Source organism: Carassius gibelio, chromosome B25 (assembly GCF_023724105.1).
Source record: "Carassius gibelio isolate Cgi1373 ecotype wild population from Czech Republic chromosome B25, carGib1.2-hapl.c, whole genome shotgun sequence".
Taxonomy (NCBI): domain Eukaryota; kingdom Metazoa; phylum Chordata; class Actinopteri; order Cypriniformes; family Cyprinidae; genus Carassius; species Carassius gibelio.
In genome coordinates this window covers 6,425,707-6,444,046 of record NC_068420.1, presented here as the reverse complement: position 1 = coordinate 6,444,046, position 18,340 = coordinate 6,425,707, and the positions used below count along the sequence as shown (strand labels likewise).

Below are 18,340 nucleotides of genomic sequence, written 5' to 3'. Positions count from 1 at the left end.
GCGTTGTGCTGTGCCTCCTGTTGTGTTTGGCTCTTTTGGCAAGATTTATGTGTTTGTTTTTTGGAGTGCATCGACTGAATGTATATAGGGGGTATCTGTGAGAACCTTTTGCTGAACTGTGAAGATCTCTGGATTCTTTTGGTGCATCGCTCACTCAGAGTGCAAATGGGAATTTCAATTACTCTAAAGTTGGTCTTTGTTCATAAAATAGTAATTTTGGTGCAGGAAAATAGTTTACTCCCTTAGTTTTCTGCACATCCAGTTGACTTTATTTATGGTGAGTATTAAGTGCTATATATCTCTGAAAACATTGTATTTCCTTTGTTCATGAAAACAGAGGAACAAACAGAAACGCATCTAGGCAGGATGCCACTGTCTTAGGAGTAGCGATTAGCTAATCACAGTAAATTTTGCTGAATGATTTCAGATGCTACTCTATTATGTGTATATTTAACAGGGTGAAGAAGTAATTCACTCAAAAATCTGTCATTATATACTCACCCTTACATTATTCCAAACCCAGACTTGCTTTCTTATGTGGAACAAGGAATTTTGAAGATTCTACTGTTATGTTTCCATGCGATTACAATCAAAGGGTACAAAAATTCAAGTTTCAAAAAGGATGGAAAAGAACCATGAAAGTAGTCCAGATGACTGTATTCCAAGTCTTCTGAAGTCAAACTTTAGCTTTGTGTGAGGAACACATTTAAATTTAAATCAATGTTTACTGGTAATCTTTGTCTGAATAATTTAGTGAGTTCAAGTGGACAGGTAAAAAGAATGATTCACCTTGGATTCACATTAGATTGAGTAAACTCAGATCACTTGATACTTGAATAAATCTTTCAGACTGATTTGTGAACCAGATCTAACAATTCATTCAACAAGGGGTGAGTAAATGATAAAATAATTATTATTTTTGGGTGAATTGTTCCTTTAATTCTCATGAATATACCATTGTGATATTTTTAACCTTAATTTACCATGGTAAATTTAATTAGTATTTGCCTAACACGTGACGTATTTGTTGTGACAATAGTATCCTGTTGTTGATCCTAAGGGAATTACATGAGTCATACATTGACTCCTGACCCTCTACCAAGACGTTTGACCATAGTTCCTGTGAGAATGTTCCATTTCTGGATCCTTCCCAGAATTCCATGAAGGGGTTTCCCAATGAGTACGGCTGTATTATGTTACCGTAGCATAGACGCTGTTGATTTGGCCCCTGGAAACCTATTCAATGGAACGGGGATGTCCTTGACATAAGGCCCAGGAGTGATGTGTGAATGATTTACTAAAGGAGTAAAAGCAATAGCCAAAAATCTCATTTGCAATCCAAGGCAGGTGGCTACATAAGCATACAGACGAACATTACTACACTAAGCTCTGGAAAGTTTTCCTGCAGAAAAGCAGTTATATAAACATTCTCATGGGGCCGAAGCGGGAACTCTCCAGAACAGTGTCTTTTCTATACAACAGCTGACAAGACAGCTGGAAAAGTTTTCAATTCAAACTCACATCTGCTGTGTGTCTTCCCACTTCCACATTCACACACTAATGGTTCACGTCATCATTAAAATGTTTCAATTTTTTTTTTTATTCTCCAATTGTGTTTGCAGCTTCCTATTTCGGGGACAGCTACTGTCGGATAGATGCCGTTCAGGACCTGTCAAGTTTTCAAGTGTCGCTCCAATTTAAAACAAGCAGACGTAGCGGCCTACTCCTACTGGCGGCAGGACACAAAGATTACCTCTCACTGGAGCTCTACAATGGCAGATTACAGGTGAAATACAGTACACTTAGATCACTAACAGCTGCTCATGTCACCTTAAATCACCCTTTGACTTCTAGTTGTTTTGTAGCTGTAATTCACTGTCAGTGTGAACACTCTTTCAGTGTTAAACTGCTTTGGATAAAAGTGCCTTTTATATGACTACTTATTCACTAAAGACAGAGAACAAATCTGGCAAAATCAGAAAACACAGGGTGCAGTTCTGCAAAATATCTACTTTGTAATGTAAATTAAAACCCAGACTGACTAGACATAAATAAAATCTCCACTGTTTTCTCATGGCCCTTCAAGACTTCAGGGCCCCAGAAGGAGTCACACACTGAGAAAATCTCTTGTGAGTTTTTGAGAAGCAGCCGTTTGGCTTGTGGTGAGAGGGATGACTCACATTCGCTTCCAGCTCCGCTGTGTCTGAATCGTCAGTTTTTCAACTCAACACATGGAAAAGGCTTTCGCGGCTTGAATGAGTTACTGGTTTGCTCTGAGATATTTCTTCTTCATCTGCAGCCACCCTAGAAAATGGCTCCCGCTCAGCAAAGATAAACACAGACGCTCAAACTGCCTGCAATATGAAACGGTACCAAGAATATGGCGGGATTTGTCATTAAAAACATATTAACATATTTTTTTCTTTGGAGGCTGCAGATCTGAAATGAGATCTGTGATATTTTCAGTTTAAGTGGCTACAGAGTGTTTAAAATACTGTGTAGCCAACTGATCCAGCAAAGTCTGTATTAAAATTTCACAGCTGAATGCATGTATAATGCACTATGAAAAATTATATTCTTAACCTGTACCTCATCTTGTATTCTAGTAAAAATGTTTAAAGATAAATTTACCTGAGAAGCAAAATCATATATATTAAGATAACATTACCTAGTTGTGTTTTTAGAGAAAGGAAACCCCAAAACCCTGAACAAACTTACTATACTAACACGTATTAACCTTCAGCATGCAATTCCTACAGCCAATTTTTGCTACAAACATGAATGTTACCTAAAATAATATTGCAAGAAATAAACCAAAACATCTTAACCGATTAGCAATATACTACAAAACACTCAGAGCAGCTTAGAAACTGCGTTAAAAACACCATGCTACCCTGTTGAAAAAAAACGCTGGTTAGCTGTTGAAGCATGGTAGCTGGTTTGAGCTCCTAGCTCCTGCTCAGGACCAGGTTATAACCAGCTTGGGACCAACTAATGACCATCTTTAACCAACTCTAACCAGCTGCCATGCTTAAAAACATATCACCAAGTGCTATTTTTTTGGGGGGGGGGGGGGGGGGGGGGTTGTTCAACAGGTATCCACTCAAAACACCCTAACATCATGGCAGGAGCTTTTTCACAGGCAAACAGCACAAACGTTTTTGTCCAGTAAATGTAAACATGATGTTTTTCTTCTTATATTTACCGGTCACTTTTTTTGTTCAATAATTTGTTCGTCTGTGTATCTTTACAGGCTAGAATTGACATGGGCTCCGGAGAACAGGTTCTCTCCTCCACCGTGGGTCTCCAGCTCAGTAACCTTCTGGAGCATCATGTGTCTCTCATTATGAAAGACTCCAAACTTACTATGGCCATAGACAAACTGTACACCACCTTCATCCCAGTGGAGAATGAAGATGAGTACCTGAACATCGACAAGGGCGTGTTTCTTGGGGGTGTGAGGGACCTGGATGTGGAGTACTTGAGCACAGCTATTCCCTCCCTGCGTGGCTGCATGAGCAACGTGATGTTTAAATCTCACAACTTTGATATTCTGGATTCAGCAGCTACAGTCTGCTATGACACCAAGGACAGCTGCAGCAGTGAGTTTGAGGCAGGGGATGGAGACGCCACAAGCTTTATCAGTCCAGAATCATTCGTCTCTCTCCCTACCTGGACCAGACCTAGCTCAGGCTCCCGTAGCCTGGAGATGCTGATGAAGACGACCATTGAAGATGCTCTGTTGCTCTTCCACCCAGGACACCAGACAGACTTTGTTGCAATCGGAATGGCAGGAGGGTTCCTAAAAGGTGTAATGGATCTGGGAAGTGGAATGTATGTGCTAGACAATGTGCAGGTGAAAGTTGATGATGATCAGTGGCACAGAGTTAAAGTTCAAATTGGCCCCAATGAGTTCTCAATAAATGTGGACAGTGAAACAGTTTCTCTCCCTCTTAATGAGACAGAAAATCTGGATCTAGTGGGGAACCTGTATCTAGGAGGTATTCAAAGAAAGATGAAGGATATGTTTCAGAATTATTTGGCTCGTGTGGAGGAGGAGGTCACAACAGAGTCCTTTATTGGATGTTTAGGAGAAATCAAGGTGAATCAGAAGGGCAGAAGCCTGCAGGATGCTCTGATAACTAAAGACATTCATGTGAAATGTGAAGGAGAATATGATTACTCGGCTTATGATGAAGATTTGGATTTTACAACTTCACCTCCAGTAATAATCACATACTTTAATGTTAATAATGATGAAAGACACTGTTTCCCTACAGAGGACTTGCCAGAGATGTTCCGCAACATTTCCAAGCTCCTGGACATAACTCCTCTGCAGGTTCTTGAGGGAGAAGAGGCCAACATTGACATTGTAAACCTTAACCCAACATTTAACCTAAAAGCTGCAGGTGTTCGTGAATCTGAGATCATCTTTACTCTGCTGAACGATCCATGGTATGGAGTGGTTGATATGAACTTAAGACAGACAAGAGTAAAGAAATTTACCCTTCTTGATGTTGTCAACAAGAAAATCAAGTATATTCATGATGGTAATGAAAGGTATGGAGATCAAATCCAACTAGAGGTGACTGTCCATGGAACAAATCTCCCAGAGTGCTTGAGGGTTGCACGCAAGTTTGTGCTTCCGGTGGAGATCATACCCTTCAATGACATCCCTCAGCTCAGTGCAGGTGACATCTCAATCACAGCTTATGGGCGCACACGTTTGAGCCCAAACCTCATTAAAATCTCAGACTCTGACAATCGTTGTGCTGAACTTGAGGTCACAGTCACGTCGGACCCTACTGCTGCTGGATATCTGGAAAATGTTCAGCAGCCAGGATTTGGTCTAAGAGAGTTCACTTGTACACAACTTAAAGAAGGAAATATCTACTATGTGCACAAAGGAGGAGAAGTGCCAAAACTCACCCTGCAGGTCTCAGATGGAGATTCAGTTAGCCACTCAAGCACATTTAAGTTGCTTATAACCCAGCCACAGATGACTGTAGTAACAAATACTGGCCTTCTGATCACCCAAGACGAAAGCACCCCTATTGCAATACAAAATCTGGCCATTTCTGCAATTCCAAAAACTGGTGACGTTGTATATAATGTCACTCAGCCACTTCAGTTTGGAGAACTGCAGTTGATCTCAGATGATGGGGTACCAAAAAGAGTCACACTATTTCATCAGTCTGACCTGGAGCAAAACCGACTGAAATATGTTCCTAACCCCACAGCTGATCTCAAGGGCACAGAAACGGAGTTTATTCACTTCAGTGCACAGCTTGGACAGGTCAGCCTTCCAGACAACTTATTTATGATAGAGATCATGCCTGCCCTTATAGGAATAGCTAAAAGTGTTCCTCTAGAAGTTGAAGATGGGCAGCAAAAGGTCATTAAACCTGAACAACTACAAGCTTTTGTAATGGAAAGCAACACTGATTCAAGATCAATCCAGTACATGATTACAAAAAGCCCAGTCCAAGGAGTCTTGATGATGCTTGATAAAGAGTTGTCTGATGGTGATACCTTCACCCAACAAGACATTTTGAATGGTTTCATAAGCTACAGTCCTCGTGTCCGCAGAGCGGTTGACTTTGAAGATCAGTTCCAGTTCAAAGTAATCACAGAGGATCAGTTCTCCAGAGTGTACACCCTTCCAATCAAAATCAAGGCTGATTCTGATGCTCCTGTCCTCATCAATGAGAGACTTGTTGTGCTTGAAGGAAATGAAAACATCCTAAATAAAGAATACCTCTGGGTTCAAACCTCTACCTCAACAGACTTTGTGTACAGGATAGTGCAAGATCCCAAACATGGTCGTCTTATCAGAGACTCCCCACCAGGAATGCCAAGGTTTGATGGTGCAATTCAAGTCTTTAGCAATGAGGATCTCTCTTTGAACAGGTTGGTCTACAAACATGATGGATCAAAGACAAGTCATGACCAGTTTTCCTTTCTGGCATTTGATTCAAGAGGTGGCAATGGTTTGCGAGAAGAGGGTCATGAGGTACTGAGGGGTGTGTTTAACATTGCAATACAATCCAGGAATGACTACGTACCTCAAAGAGTAATTCACAAACCTTTTAATGTTGTCAGAAATGGCCAGCGTTTATTGACCACTGATGACATTTTGTTCAAAGACGATGACTCTGACTTCAATGACACCCAGCTGGTTTATGTGAGAGTGGGGATTCTTTCAGGAAACATTGTCTCTGCAGTAGACCCAACTCAACCTCTCTACCGCTTTACCCAGGCTGACCTGAGGGACGGAAAGGTTTTGTTTATCCATCATGGGGCAGATCGTGAGCGATTCCAACTTCAAGTATCTGATGGTTTACATAAGACAACAGCTATACTTCAGGTGCAAGCAGGTGACCCTTACCTACATATAGCCAACAATACCATGGTGGTCATGGACCATGGTAGCACCAAGACACTGAACACCAGTCTGCTAAGTGCAGAGACCAACGTGGACATCGGAAGTGCAGCTGAGATAATTTATGATGTGACTTCTCCTCCCAGTGATGGTAGGATTATAGTCAGTGGAATTGAATCCTCCACATTTACACAGGAGGACCTGACTAAGGGTGTGGTCTCCTATGAACACAGTGACCAGAGCATGAGCTCAAAAGATTCATTTGCCTTTACTGTGCAAGCTAAGGGTTGGTCCACAGAGGGCACTTTCAGGATTAAGATATTCAAGAATGGATACCTGTCACAGCCAAAGGTCGTGTCAAATCTTGTGATTCTTGCCTATGAAGGAGAGCATTCTGTTATTAACGCAAGCAACCTGGAGGTAAAACTTAATACCTTTATTAAATATTTTTCATATGTTGGCATTTTATGGCATGTTCTTGTTTCAAGTACATATTTTAAAAAAAAATGCTTAAATGTGTGTAAATTGTTAGTAAAAAAAAAATGCTCTTGTAGATGCACTACAGAACTCTGACCTCTCGATTGCCATTTGTGGATCAAACATAAAATTGCAAGTTGCTGCTCAGGTATAGTTATTGTACTGTAGTGATTTGGGTTTAATAATCATAATTATATGATCTGAACACTGATTTATTTCCCACTCAATGCCTAAATTAGATTAATTTGTATCACAAAAAAAGAAAATTGTTACAAAATAACAATTTACAGCCCAAAAAGAAAAAAAGGTTTTCTTCAACTTGTGAGTGTTTTAGGAAAGAGGCCATGAGAGTGCTTTCATGTCAAGTCATAAGTTATTATCCAAAGACAGAAAGCCAGTGCTTTAAACACCTCACATATAGCAGAAATTTTAATATCAGTTGACAAAGACATCCAACAGTCCTTAATGATAATTTGTGTTCAGCAGCTGTTGCATTACAGTTGTGGAAGCTTCCAGAACCGCAAGAGCACTGCTCCCAAAATCCCAGAATGCTGGTCTCATAAATCTATCCAGGAGCTGCTTTGCATTTAGTTGTAAACTGTGTGTTTTAGAAGAAAGAAAATGTTTCAAATGTAGTTGAAACTCGGCAGTGGTTCTGCTATTGTTGACGCTCCACTGAGAGTAATTTCAGTAATTACCCAAGTGTCGCAGTAGAGGAAACAGACTCTGCTCAGATTCATTAGGACATTTGTGATGCCTGACATTGTTTTACGTTTTGTGTTACTTTTTCCTCCCAGTTTCGGAGATAGATCACATGCTAAATAGAGATTTGGTATAATCTTATTTATGATAACAGCTCAAGGTTTCTATAATGTACCATTCAGGGCCATTTGATAGATCAAAACATTCTTTATGTATTTTTTAACTATGTAAATATTACTCTAAGATTTAAGTAGAAGGGATAGTTCAGCCAACAATTAAATTCCTTTATTCATCCACATGTAGATCCCAGTGTAACATTTTTTTTTCTTCAATGTAATTTTCAATTACGTGTTCAAATATGGCATGTCAAAATAAGCTAATGCCCTTACATTACTGATATCACACATAATATTTAAATGTATGCAAATACAAATTCTTCAGCACTTTTCATTAATACATTAGTGAAAGAGTATACATTACATTGTGAAAGAAATATTCTGCATGTTCTGAAGGTAATTACTATTAAAAAGAAGCTGGTATCTTGTTGTCCGTAGGGATATGCAGTTATTGAAAGCAGTTTTTCCAGGTTCTTACTGCGCTCATTTGAAGGACTTCTTGCCCTCCTCTTAGGTTATGCAAAAAGACATCCTGCCCAAAGAGATGGTGTACTCCGTCAAAGACTTTCCACGGCTGGGTCATGTGGTCGAACTCAAAAATTACTCAGAAAGCACAGCGTCACCCGTGCTGGACTACATTCAATCCTTCACACAAGAGGACATAAACCTGGGCAGAATCTTTTATGTCTCCGCTGCCCTTCAGGGCCAGGATCACTTCACAGTCGATGTCAGCAATGGCTTCACCACCATAGAAGATCTACAGGTGCAGGTGGTCATTGTTCCACGCATCATACCAATCCAGGTGGTCAACCTCACTGTGAGGGAGGGTGGATCTGTGGCGCTGACCCAAGAGGTTCTGAATATCACACACCAATTCTACCGTTCCATGAACATCGAGTTCATAATGGAGGAAGCACCTCAGCATGGAGATATTAAGTATCTGGATGTAGAAGATGGACTTGTCACCTTCACCTGGGAGGATGTGAGTGCCAACAAATACACAACATTTTACTATTTATTATGCATTTATTATATTAATGTTTTAAATAAACTTTTATTTTTATGTTCATTTTAATTTAAGTTTTAGTCATTTTTAATTTTCATTTTACCTCGGAAACGTTCACCAACCCTTATATGGGCATCAAAGGAGTGGCCATTGAGTAACCTCAGAAACAAGTTCATCAATCTTTATGGGCATCAGAGGATATAGATTTTTCCATTGAATATTTAGACTGCATTTTATTTTGGATTTATTTTAATTACTGAAAGCTATTTTGAATAGTTTTAGTTTCTTTTCATTTTAGTTAAGAATCATAACACTGACATGAAATTAAAAATTCTGTTATAATTTACTTGTTTTCTTACGTTTATTTTGCATAATCCAGACACTGATTTTTACTATACAACTATTGCATATTGTGTCCAGGAGGTCGGAATATCCAAAAAGGACACAAAATCTCCATAACAGCAGTCCACATGACTTATAATACTATAATGATGCAGCTAGAATATGAAAAAGGAAATTTAAGATCTGCAGTGCCTTTCATGTAACTTCAGAAAACATGAATTAGAATAGAATAGAATAAAACAGCTTTTTGTTGTCATTGTATAGCTGTACAACAACATTTTTGCTCTCACATTGAAAGTACACACACATACATACAAAAATGTACATTTAACAAAATGTAAACAATGATACAGACAAGTAAACAGTGCAAATGTAAACAGGTATATACTAGACAGTGCAAATGTAAACTGTTATTTAAACCAAATGTGTGCAAAAATAGCAGATATTTACAGAGGTGGCTTAAATATACATAGCTATACGAGTAGTAAGTGTATAGTCCTTAGTATACCACAACTTTGAAAATTGTGTTTGAGTGATATGTCTTCTATTAATTTCAGTTCGGGTATAAGAGGGCACGAGGATAAAAACTGTTTCGAAGTCTGGAGGTGTTTTCTCATAGAATCTGTTGCATCTTCCAGAGGGCAACAGAGTAAAGAGGTGGTTGCTAGGCTGGGGAGAGTCCTTTATTATATTTCTGGCCCGACATATGCATCTGGTGCTGTAGATGTCAGCAAGTGAAGGCAGCTGTGCACTAGTGATTTGATGACTCTCTGCAAAGCTTTTTTCTCAGCTATAGTGCAGCCAGCATACCACACCAGAATCCCAAGGGAGAGTATGCTTCCCACTGAACAGTGGTAAAAGGACACGAGCAGCTGCTGAGACCAAATAGATTTCCTCGGCATCCTCAAGACGTACAGCCATTGCTGTGCCTTCTTGACCAGGGACGTTGTGTTAACAGTCCATGAGAGATCCAGGGAGATGTGTGTGCCATGAAATTTAACAGTGGTAACCCTCTCCACCATTTATCCTCCTGTGTATAGAAGGGTTGGTTCCTCTTTCTGTTTCCAGAAATGTATGTGTTGAGTGCCAGGTTGTTACTGATGCACCATTCTGAGAGTTCAGCCGCCTCCTCCCTGTAGGCGGACTCATCACCATTTGTTATCAACCGCAGCACAGTGATGCAATCTCCAAATTTAATGATTGTGTTTGTTCTGTGGGTTACGGTTGAGAGGCTATAGTGAATATAACAGAGGACTCAGCACAGAGCCTTGAGGAGCTCCGGTGCTGAGAGTCAGAATGGTTGAGTGATGGCCCCCCAGCCTGACAGTCTGTGTGTGGTTTGTAAGAAAATCCTTTACCCAGAAACATATGTCATCAATGAAACCCAGGCTAAGCAGTTTGGTGACCATTCTGCTGGGAATGATAGTGTTAAATGTGGAACTAAGGTCCACAAACAGCTAACAGTGTAGAGAGTTGACCTGTTATCTCTGTATGTATACTGATGGTGATCCAGGGTGGAAGGAAGTGATGATATAATGTGTCTGAGTACCAGCCTCTCGACACACTTCATCACAGTGGAAGTGAGAGCCACAGGTCTGTAATCATTAGGATTGCTGAAAACTGTTTTCTTGGGGATGGGCACAATGGTGGCAGACTTGAGAAAGTTGGGGACAATGCATGCTGACAAGAAGAGGTTGAAGATGTCATAGAAAATGGCAGAACATCTTGAATATATGTAGAGTTGCTGATCGACAGACATAGAACAAACAAAACAAACAAAATGTTGTTTCTGAGCCATAAAGACAAATTTTATGGTCCTCTACTGTCCTTTTTGGAGCTTGAAAGCCACTGGTCACAATATGCTTTCATTTTTCGCTCAAGCGTTTTGGAAATGGTTTTGAGTTTCACAGGAGGAAGAAAGTCATGACATGAGGGTGAGCAGATGATGACAGAATTTTCATTTTTTGGGTAGACTGTTCTCATTTATTGAGGAAACAGTGGGAACAACTAATGATGCCGTAATTACAGGCTTGTTTGTTTTGTTTGTTTGTACTTTATGTCTGCAATGAGAGTTAATTCTTCTCACGATAAAAGAGCTGCACTGGAACCAGAGGAGCTGTCATTGGCTTTAATTAAAAGGGCGAACAGCCTCATGTAATGGTTTCTCAGAGACTACCAGGATCCCTGTGTAGCATTTTGCCATATCACTGAGGAACAGTCAGGCATAAAATAGCATTTTCTGCATCTTAATTACAAGCCGTTCACAGAATAACAGCTATTGAGGCGGACCTTGATCACGCCTGTCTGATGCTCGCTGTGTTTTAGAGGCTCAAGGACACAATTTCTCTTTCTCCCACTGTCTTTTAAGATTTATCTAGCTCTCTTTGTTTCCAGCAGGCCCCCCAAAACTACTTCGTATTATGATATCTAGTGGAGAGACCCAGAGGTCTTCTTGTGGAAAGAATGAGCAGGGAAAGACTGGCAGTAGAATGAGTATACTGTTGTTTGAGAGCGGTTAGACATTGCTCTTACGGCTGCCGTTTCAACTTGATGGAAATTCTGACTTGCGCTTCCCTGCAGCCATGGGCCAGAATAAACTAGCCCATATATCCCACAAATAAAGCATTTACACCGCGCCACCAGGCGTGCAACATTGAGAACAGAGATCAGTTTAACTCGGGAGCGATTCAGCCAGAACAGATTTACTTCCCAGGTTATTTTCAACTTCAGGCTCAATTTCTGTGTTACCAAAACGGAATTGCAAAGTCTCAGTTTTTAAATACTGTCAGCTTTATCTGGATATTCAAAATGTTGCTCTTTAATGTAGCGTGTGGGAGATTAGCATCTTCACAACAAATCTACAGCAGTAAAATCTTCACAGAACATCAATAAAAATGTAAACATCAATAAACCATCTAGTACACAGTTTTTCTTGCTTAATTTGTTAGTCTCGTTTTCCAATAAAGTCTCTAAACATTCCTAAATTGAGCTAGATTTACTTGAGAAGCAAAATGACACAATAAATAAAATCTTTTTCTGAAAGAAATATCACAGTTGAGTGACTTAATGCTTTAAATGAGAACGGATTTCTGCCAATGGACTTGGAAAAATAAACTTGTTTTCCCTTTGAATTAAGTTGAGCTTTTCTGGCCTCATCGATAGATTTTTTTTGTTGTTGTTGTTTTTGCTATAAACTCACTTTTTCTGTGTAATTTTGCATATCAAGTAATGTTTTTTTCAAGTAATGTACATTTATTATATCTAAATAATTTGAAAGCTGAGACTTTGCTATTTTCTGTCAAAAACTAAGTGACTCAAAATGACAAAGCAGGTCGCATATGCTTTTGGTGTTATTGAAAATGGCGGCATTGACATTTTGAAGGTCTAAAGCTCGAAATAACATTGAACATTCCTTTCAGCGATTGAGACGCAGCAGGACTTGAGTGGTGTTAGATTGACAGATATCATATGCAATGAACACAGCTCTCAGATCAGACAGAGAAGGGAAGATTGAGAGAGAGGGAGATCACAGATGGAGGACAGATTGAAGAAGTTCAGCATCAGTGTCTTGTGGCTTTAGTCCAGCTGTCAGAATAACTTCATTGTTTGTAGCCACTCCACACTTCATCTTAATACACGACGTCTTAACCACTCTGGCGCTCGCTGTCCTGTGCTACGTTTGCTTTCTTCAGTTATGCAATGCTTTCTGAAACACAACTAATATGTTCCATATGGGAAAAAACTACTGCGCAGGAAAGGAACCAAGGCGGAATTGTTCCTAAATTAAAGACGTATGCGTCATGCTCATTACTGAGCTGAATGTGCCGTTTCTCTATTCTGTGTTGTGGAGTCAGCGGTGGGTTTGTATACTGCCGGTCACCGCTGCCACACCAGGGGACAGATTGTAATGATAGCTTACGGTGCAGCATAGTAGCAAACATTCACAATGCACTGAGATGAAAACATCTCAAAACAGCTCACAGGCTTCAAAAAGAAAGAAAGAGAACGGATATTAGCATGTCATGACGAAAAAATCTGGAATACATTTCTCCTCTGCTACAACAATTGACATCTTATGTAGATAGTCGCCAACAGTTGTCAATTTCATAACAAATGTAGACTAAACAACAGCAGAATAATGTGAAGCAGCTTTGGCGTTTTCCTTAGGACTTTGGACAAAGTGCCAAAGTTGCTTACTGTACAAAATCAAACTCGTATTATTAACATAATTAATGGAATAATCACTCAAAAATTTAATGGAAATCATTTACTCACCCTCATGTCATCCTAAACTGGTCACGTTCTTTCTTTTGTGGAACTTAAAGGAGATATTTTGAAGTTGTATGTTGGTAACCAAAGTTTTGGTTCCCATTGACTTGCATTGTGTGTTTTGTTTATTAATGCTCCATGGAAACCAAAAACTTTTGGTTATAACATCTTCTTTTCAGTTCCACAAAAGGGTTGGAACAACATGGTGGACTTTTAATAATACAATAAATTATACCTACAGTATTAACATTATTCTTTATTTTTTTATATTGGCATTACAAATGTTTTTGGGGAATGTCACAAACCTGTCCATGTTAACATTTGTGAGCCAATGTGGCTAGCTTCTAACAAATGATAGACGAATTTGCTGCTAAAATGTCATTTAACGTCAGCAAAAAAAAAAAATGTAAATCATTGGCATGCACACTTTAAAACAAAGGACTGTGGCTCATTCTGGCAGACTGTGATGTGTCTCTTGTTCCTTCGTTTCCTGCCCCTTTTTTTTTTTACCTGTATTATCAATAAAAATGCAAATCAGCAAAAAGGTCAGAGATTCTCAGCCATTAGCATGTTAGCTCAAACATTTGACCAGACTTGGAAAACTGACATCTTCTGTGAACAGTCGCTAACAGTATCGATTTCCTGGCAAACACAACGATTTAATGACTAAACAGCAGCAGAAAAGAAATGAAGCTCACATTTTCTCTACAAAAGCTTCGGTTCTCTCAAAGCTTGCGACATAACATTTAGCATACATGCTGTGACACATTAAGCCACATACTGCCTAAATGACTTCTAAGTTAATCGACCTTTTACTTGTTTTCAAGTCGAAATATCTACAAAAACCTTAAAACAAGATACAGTTTACTCGAGAGTTCATATATACAGTATACTAGTAATATGATAGATAGATAGATAGGTAGATAGATAGATAGATAGATAGACGTCCTAAAAACTAATGTTACAATGATACTAATAGAAAACATTTTCATGAAAATGTTTTGCAGGTTGTATTGCATGTATGGTTAATAGGATTTGAATCCAGCTTGTCATATTCTTCACATGGTTGTCTGTCCTCTGTCTCCTTTAAATGCTTCTTATAAATAAAAATGTTAAGAAGACCAAAAATAAACATTTCACCTCGATTCCAAATGACATCTTCCATAAACAGCTGCCATAAGTTATCGATTTCCTGACAAATATGCAGACTTGAATGGTGTCAGAAAGAGGAGAGGCACATCTTTTCTCAAAAAAAAATTCAAAAAAATCTGTTAGCATAAGCTTGGGCTTAGCGGTTAGCACACAGCTCTTGGAGCTAGGTGCTCATACTAATGAAAATAAGCCCCAAAAAATGAAATGCCAGTTAGATTTTGTTGTTTTCTGAAGAAAATTTGAGGACTTTTGGTCAATGTTAAGATTTGTACTGTGTGCAATGATCTGATCATCTGGACCTTTTCAAATCTGTATAGCATATGTTACATAGCAGACGTCTGACCTCCTGCGCCGGACACACTAACATAGTTTAGTTTCACATGACGCACTCGCAGCTGTGGGGCTTCCTAAAGTTTGCTTTATGTTTGTTTGACTAAATCTGCACTTTGTTTAAAAACTGCATCTGACCACCCACGTCAAATTCAGTTTTAGTGTGACGGATGTACATTTAATTGTGTAGGGTAACAGACTGAGAAATGGCTTGTTTGGAAGAACAGCTTCACTATTCACAATCATGTTAATCTTAGAAATAAAAAAAGGTTGGAGATGTGGCGTAGTGGTTAGAGCACATGTTCAAGACATACGTTTGTGTCAGACTTGTGATAATCTGTCATGTTATTGCAATTCGAATACATTTTAGGTACAAGTTTCCTCCATTATTTTCTGTAATTTCTCGATTCTTCGTGCGATTCTGAACATCCTTTATCTAATTTGGCGTTCTCAGTAAAAAATCATCAGCCTTTTAAAAATTGCTTGTAAATGTCTCATTATGCTGTATTATCAACAATATTGGATTTTACCTTTTTGTCAATTTGTTTTATTTTTATTTTAATTGGGACAGGTTTTGTATTTCTTTTGGAAATGATTGATCATAGGCCTCATTGATCTGAACTGAGGCACCTCAGCTTTTGAGTAAAAAAACATTATTTGTGGATAATTATGACAATATTTGCTCAAAAACTGAGATACATAGGCTTAGATCAATAAGGCCTATGATCAATCAGTTTCAAAAAGAAATACAAAACCTGGCTACTTGAAAGAAAACAATCTGATATAAAGGTAATAATATAGCTCCTCCAAAATCCTCTCCAGCTCAAACTGACCATAACACAACAAGAGGGTTATTCTATAATTAAAAAGTGCCAAAAATACAGTAAGATTCTGATTAGCAACAAGAAACAATCTTGAAAACAGGAACTATGGTTCTCATGGTAGTTTTTGTTTATTTATTTCATCGTTTCGGAGGGAAACTGCATCTGCAGGCCATTTTTAATGTCTTGTCTCTTGAAAAAGGACAAAATAAAGCCGCTGTAAAACCAAAAATGCCCTAATGGTAAGAAAAAGGATTAGGAGTGTGTGTGTGGACTGGATTTTTGATGTCTGTTGTGTATGTTGTGTCCTCAGGTACAACAGGGACAGGTGTACTACATCCACGACAGCAGCGAGACCACAGAGGACAGTTTCACCCTCATGGGGACTGCTTTTCACATCACCCGCCGGAGTGCGTCCCTGACCATCGGCATCACCATCCTCCCTGTGAATGACGAGGAGCCCCGCCTGCAACGCAACACCGGAATGGAGGTACACCCAGACCTTTTTCCGTTTTAAACATTAATGTAGCTTCTAGAACAGAGACATAGTCGGAAAACTCAGAGCGACTCCCTCCGCTGGAACACAGAGTGTCATTCAGTGCTTGCTCGATGTTGTCTGTGGTTTCTGGTCGCCGTGGAGACTCATATTTTTGGAAACCATGACGGTGGGAAGAATTCGGCTTCTGGGCTGGAGGGAAGGCCAACCAATCAGAGACGCCGCTCGACTCCCGCAAAATGTGAAATAATGATATGTGTGTTTTTCCACATGCGGATAGTTCCCCTTCTCATGCTCGCGTGCCTTCTCTCTGTCTGACTCGGTATTAGACATGCTTTAATCCAGGGACACCTCAATTTTTAATGGTTACTGATGATAATAACAGAGAAAGTCGAAAATTCAGGCCTGCTCTTTTCAAAATTGTAAACACATGTTTTACCAGCACAGTATTTAAAACACACTTATAATTAGGTGATTTCACTAGAAAGTGCCTGATTCATATTTTACCCTAAAGTCAAAAGTATCAAAAGGGGAAAAAATGTATTTAAATATATTACAAATATAATATTTATTAATTTATTATTAATAATTATATATAGTAATTATGTGTGTGCTATATATAGCCAAAAAAAATTAAAAAAAATTATACTTTTTTCAATTATACATTATTTTCTTTTTTCTTTTTTTTGCAGAAATTATAGTTATGTATATTATGTATTAAATTATTATTGTATTATTGTGATATGAATAGAATTAGCTGCATAATGCAAAATATATAAATAATTCTAATGACTGTAATGTGGCAAAAAAAAAATCTTTATTGGAATTACAAACAAAAATACTACTATGGTATCTAAGAAATCATCATTTTCACATTACAGTAATGTGAATGAGCTTCGTTTTGCATTTCGTTGCAATTATTGTCCCGACGCAAAAAATCGTGGCGTTCCATAAATGGCTCTGTTCTACAATTTCATGTGATTTTACTTTGACTTTGGCATGAAACATCTTTTCTGAGATTCATCCACAAATACACAATCACTCGAATAATCAAACACACACAGAGTAAAATATCAGTTCTGGGCTCCCTTTGCTCTAATGTAGAGACCTTATAGAGACACACCAGTCTAATCAGAGAGAGGTTGCAGTTTCCCATCAAAGCAGACCTCTGCACAGCATTATGGGATTTGATTTGCCATGCAGCCTCTGATCCATGTTACATCTATTAAATATTGAGTATGAAGAAACAGCAATTTCCAGCCCAATTTAGGAGATACTTGTTTCATATGTTTCACTCGTGCTGTACTCTGGTCTAGTGCTACCATCTAGTGGATGCCTGTGGATATACGACACAGGAAGTGATGAAAAGGTCTTTGACTTGTCACCAGGGGGCAGTACAGAGAGCTATATGCTATGACTAATATTTGCCCTGGTAATGACACTGCATTGCCCCCCATTAAATATCACTCACAGAAGGAAAGGAGATGATTTTACATGCACTTAAATCTTGAAGGTCACGTTATGTGGAAACTAGATTACTAAATGATAATGAGTTTGTAGACCTTTCTGTTCCAGGGCACTACGCCATGTACTCAATTCCAGTTTTTTCCCTCTGCCTCTCAAGAGAGCGGTAGATGGAGGCAGTGAAAGCGTTCAGGAACAGATAAATGGGTGTTGATGTGTGGCGCTCACATGGCAGCCCTGCACTCTCCCAGCTGAATTTCATCATTTAAGAATGTCTTTCAGCAACTTGTCCATTACACATCCATTAGAGCAACATCAGAGGAGACATAATTGCCTCCTTCACATCCCAACGACTCCAGACAGTTAGACACGTCTGAAAACAACAGTTTAGTTGTTCCATCTTGTTTATTGGTTTGTTTATCTCTTTGTTTCTGTGTCTGCTCTCTCCTTTCAGCTTCTAGCTGGCGAGGAGTCTGAAATCACGGCCAATATGCTGAGCACCGAAGATCTTGACACCCCTCCGGAGGAGCTGGTGTATACCATCGAGATGCCCAGCAATGGGATTGTTGCCTTTAAAGTGTCCCCGGATGACAGCGTGGACAGTTTCACCCAGGCTCAAATTAATAACGGAGAGGTTTTATTCATTCATGAGGGTGGGTTGACATCAGTTTCTTTGAATTGAGTCCTTAAAAACCTTTAACGCAAACTAAAATATCAGCTACTAAAGAAAAAAGACTGTAGGCTACCTGATGAGGAACCAGAAAGGTGTTTTGGGGCATGCCA

General features: G+C 39.1%; 1 protein-coding gene across 1 annotated transcript in view; it reads left to right on the top strand.

The window, feature by feature from the left end:
* Positions 1 to 18,340, top strand: part of LOC128014735 (chondroitin sulfate proteoglycan 4-like) — a 51,488-nt gene that overhangs the window by 25,156 nt on the left and 7,992 nt on the right. Inside the window, exons 2-6 of the mRNA XM_052598457.1 lie at positions 1,623 to 1,786; positions 3,254 to 6,802; positions 8,192 to 8,659; positions 15,911 to 16,087; positions 18,012 to 18,210. Of these exons, the coding sequence (XP_052454417.1) occupies positions 1,623 to 1,786; positions 3,254 to 6,802; positions 8,192 to 8,659; positions 15,911 to 16,087; positions 18,012 to 18,210 (4,557 nt within the window). The remainder of the gene's footprint in view (positions 1 to 1,622; positions 1,787 to 3,253; positions 6,803 to 8,191; positions 8,660 to 15,910; positions 16,088 to 18,011; positions 18,211 to 18,340) is intronic.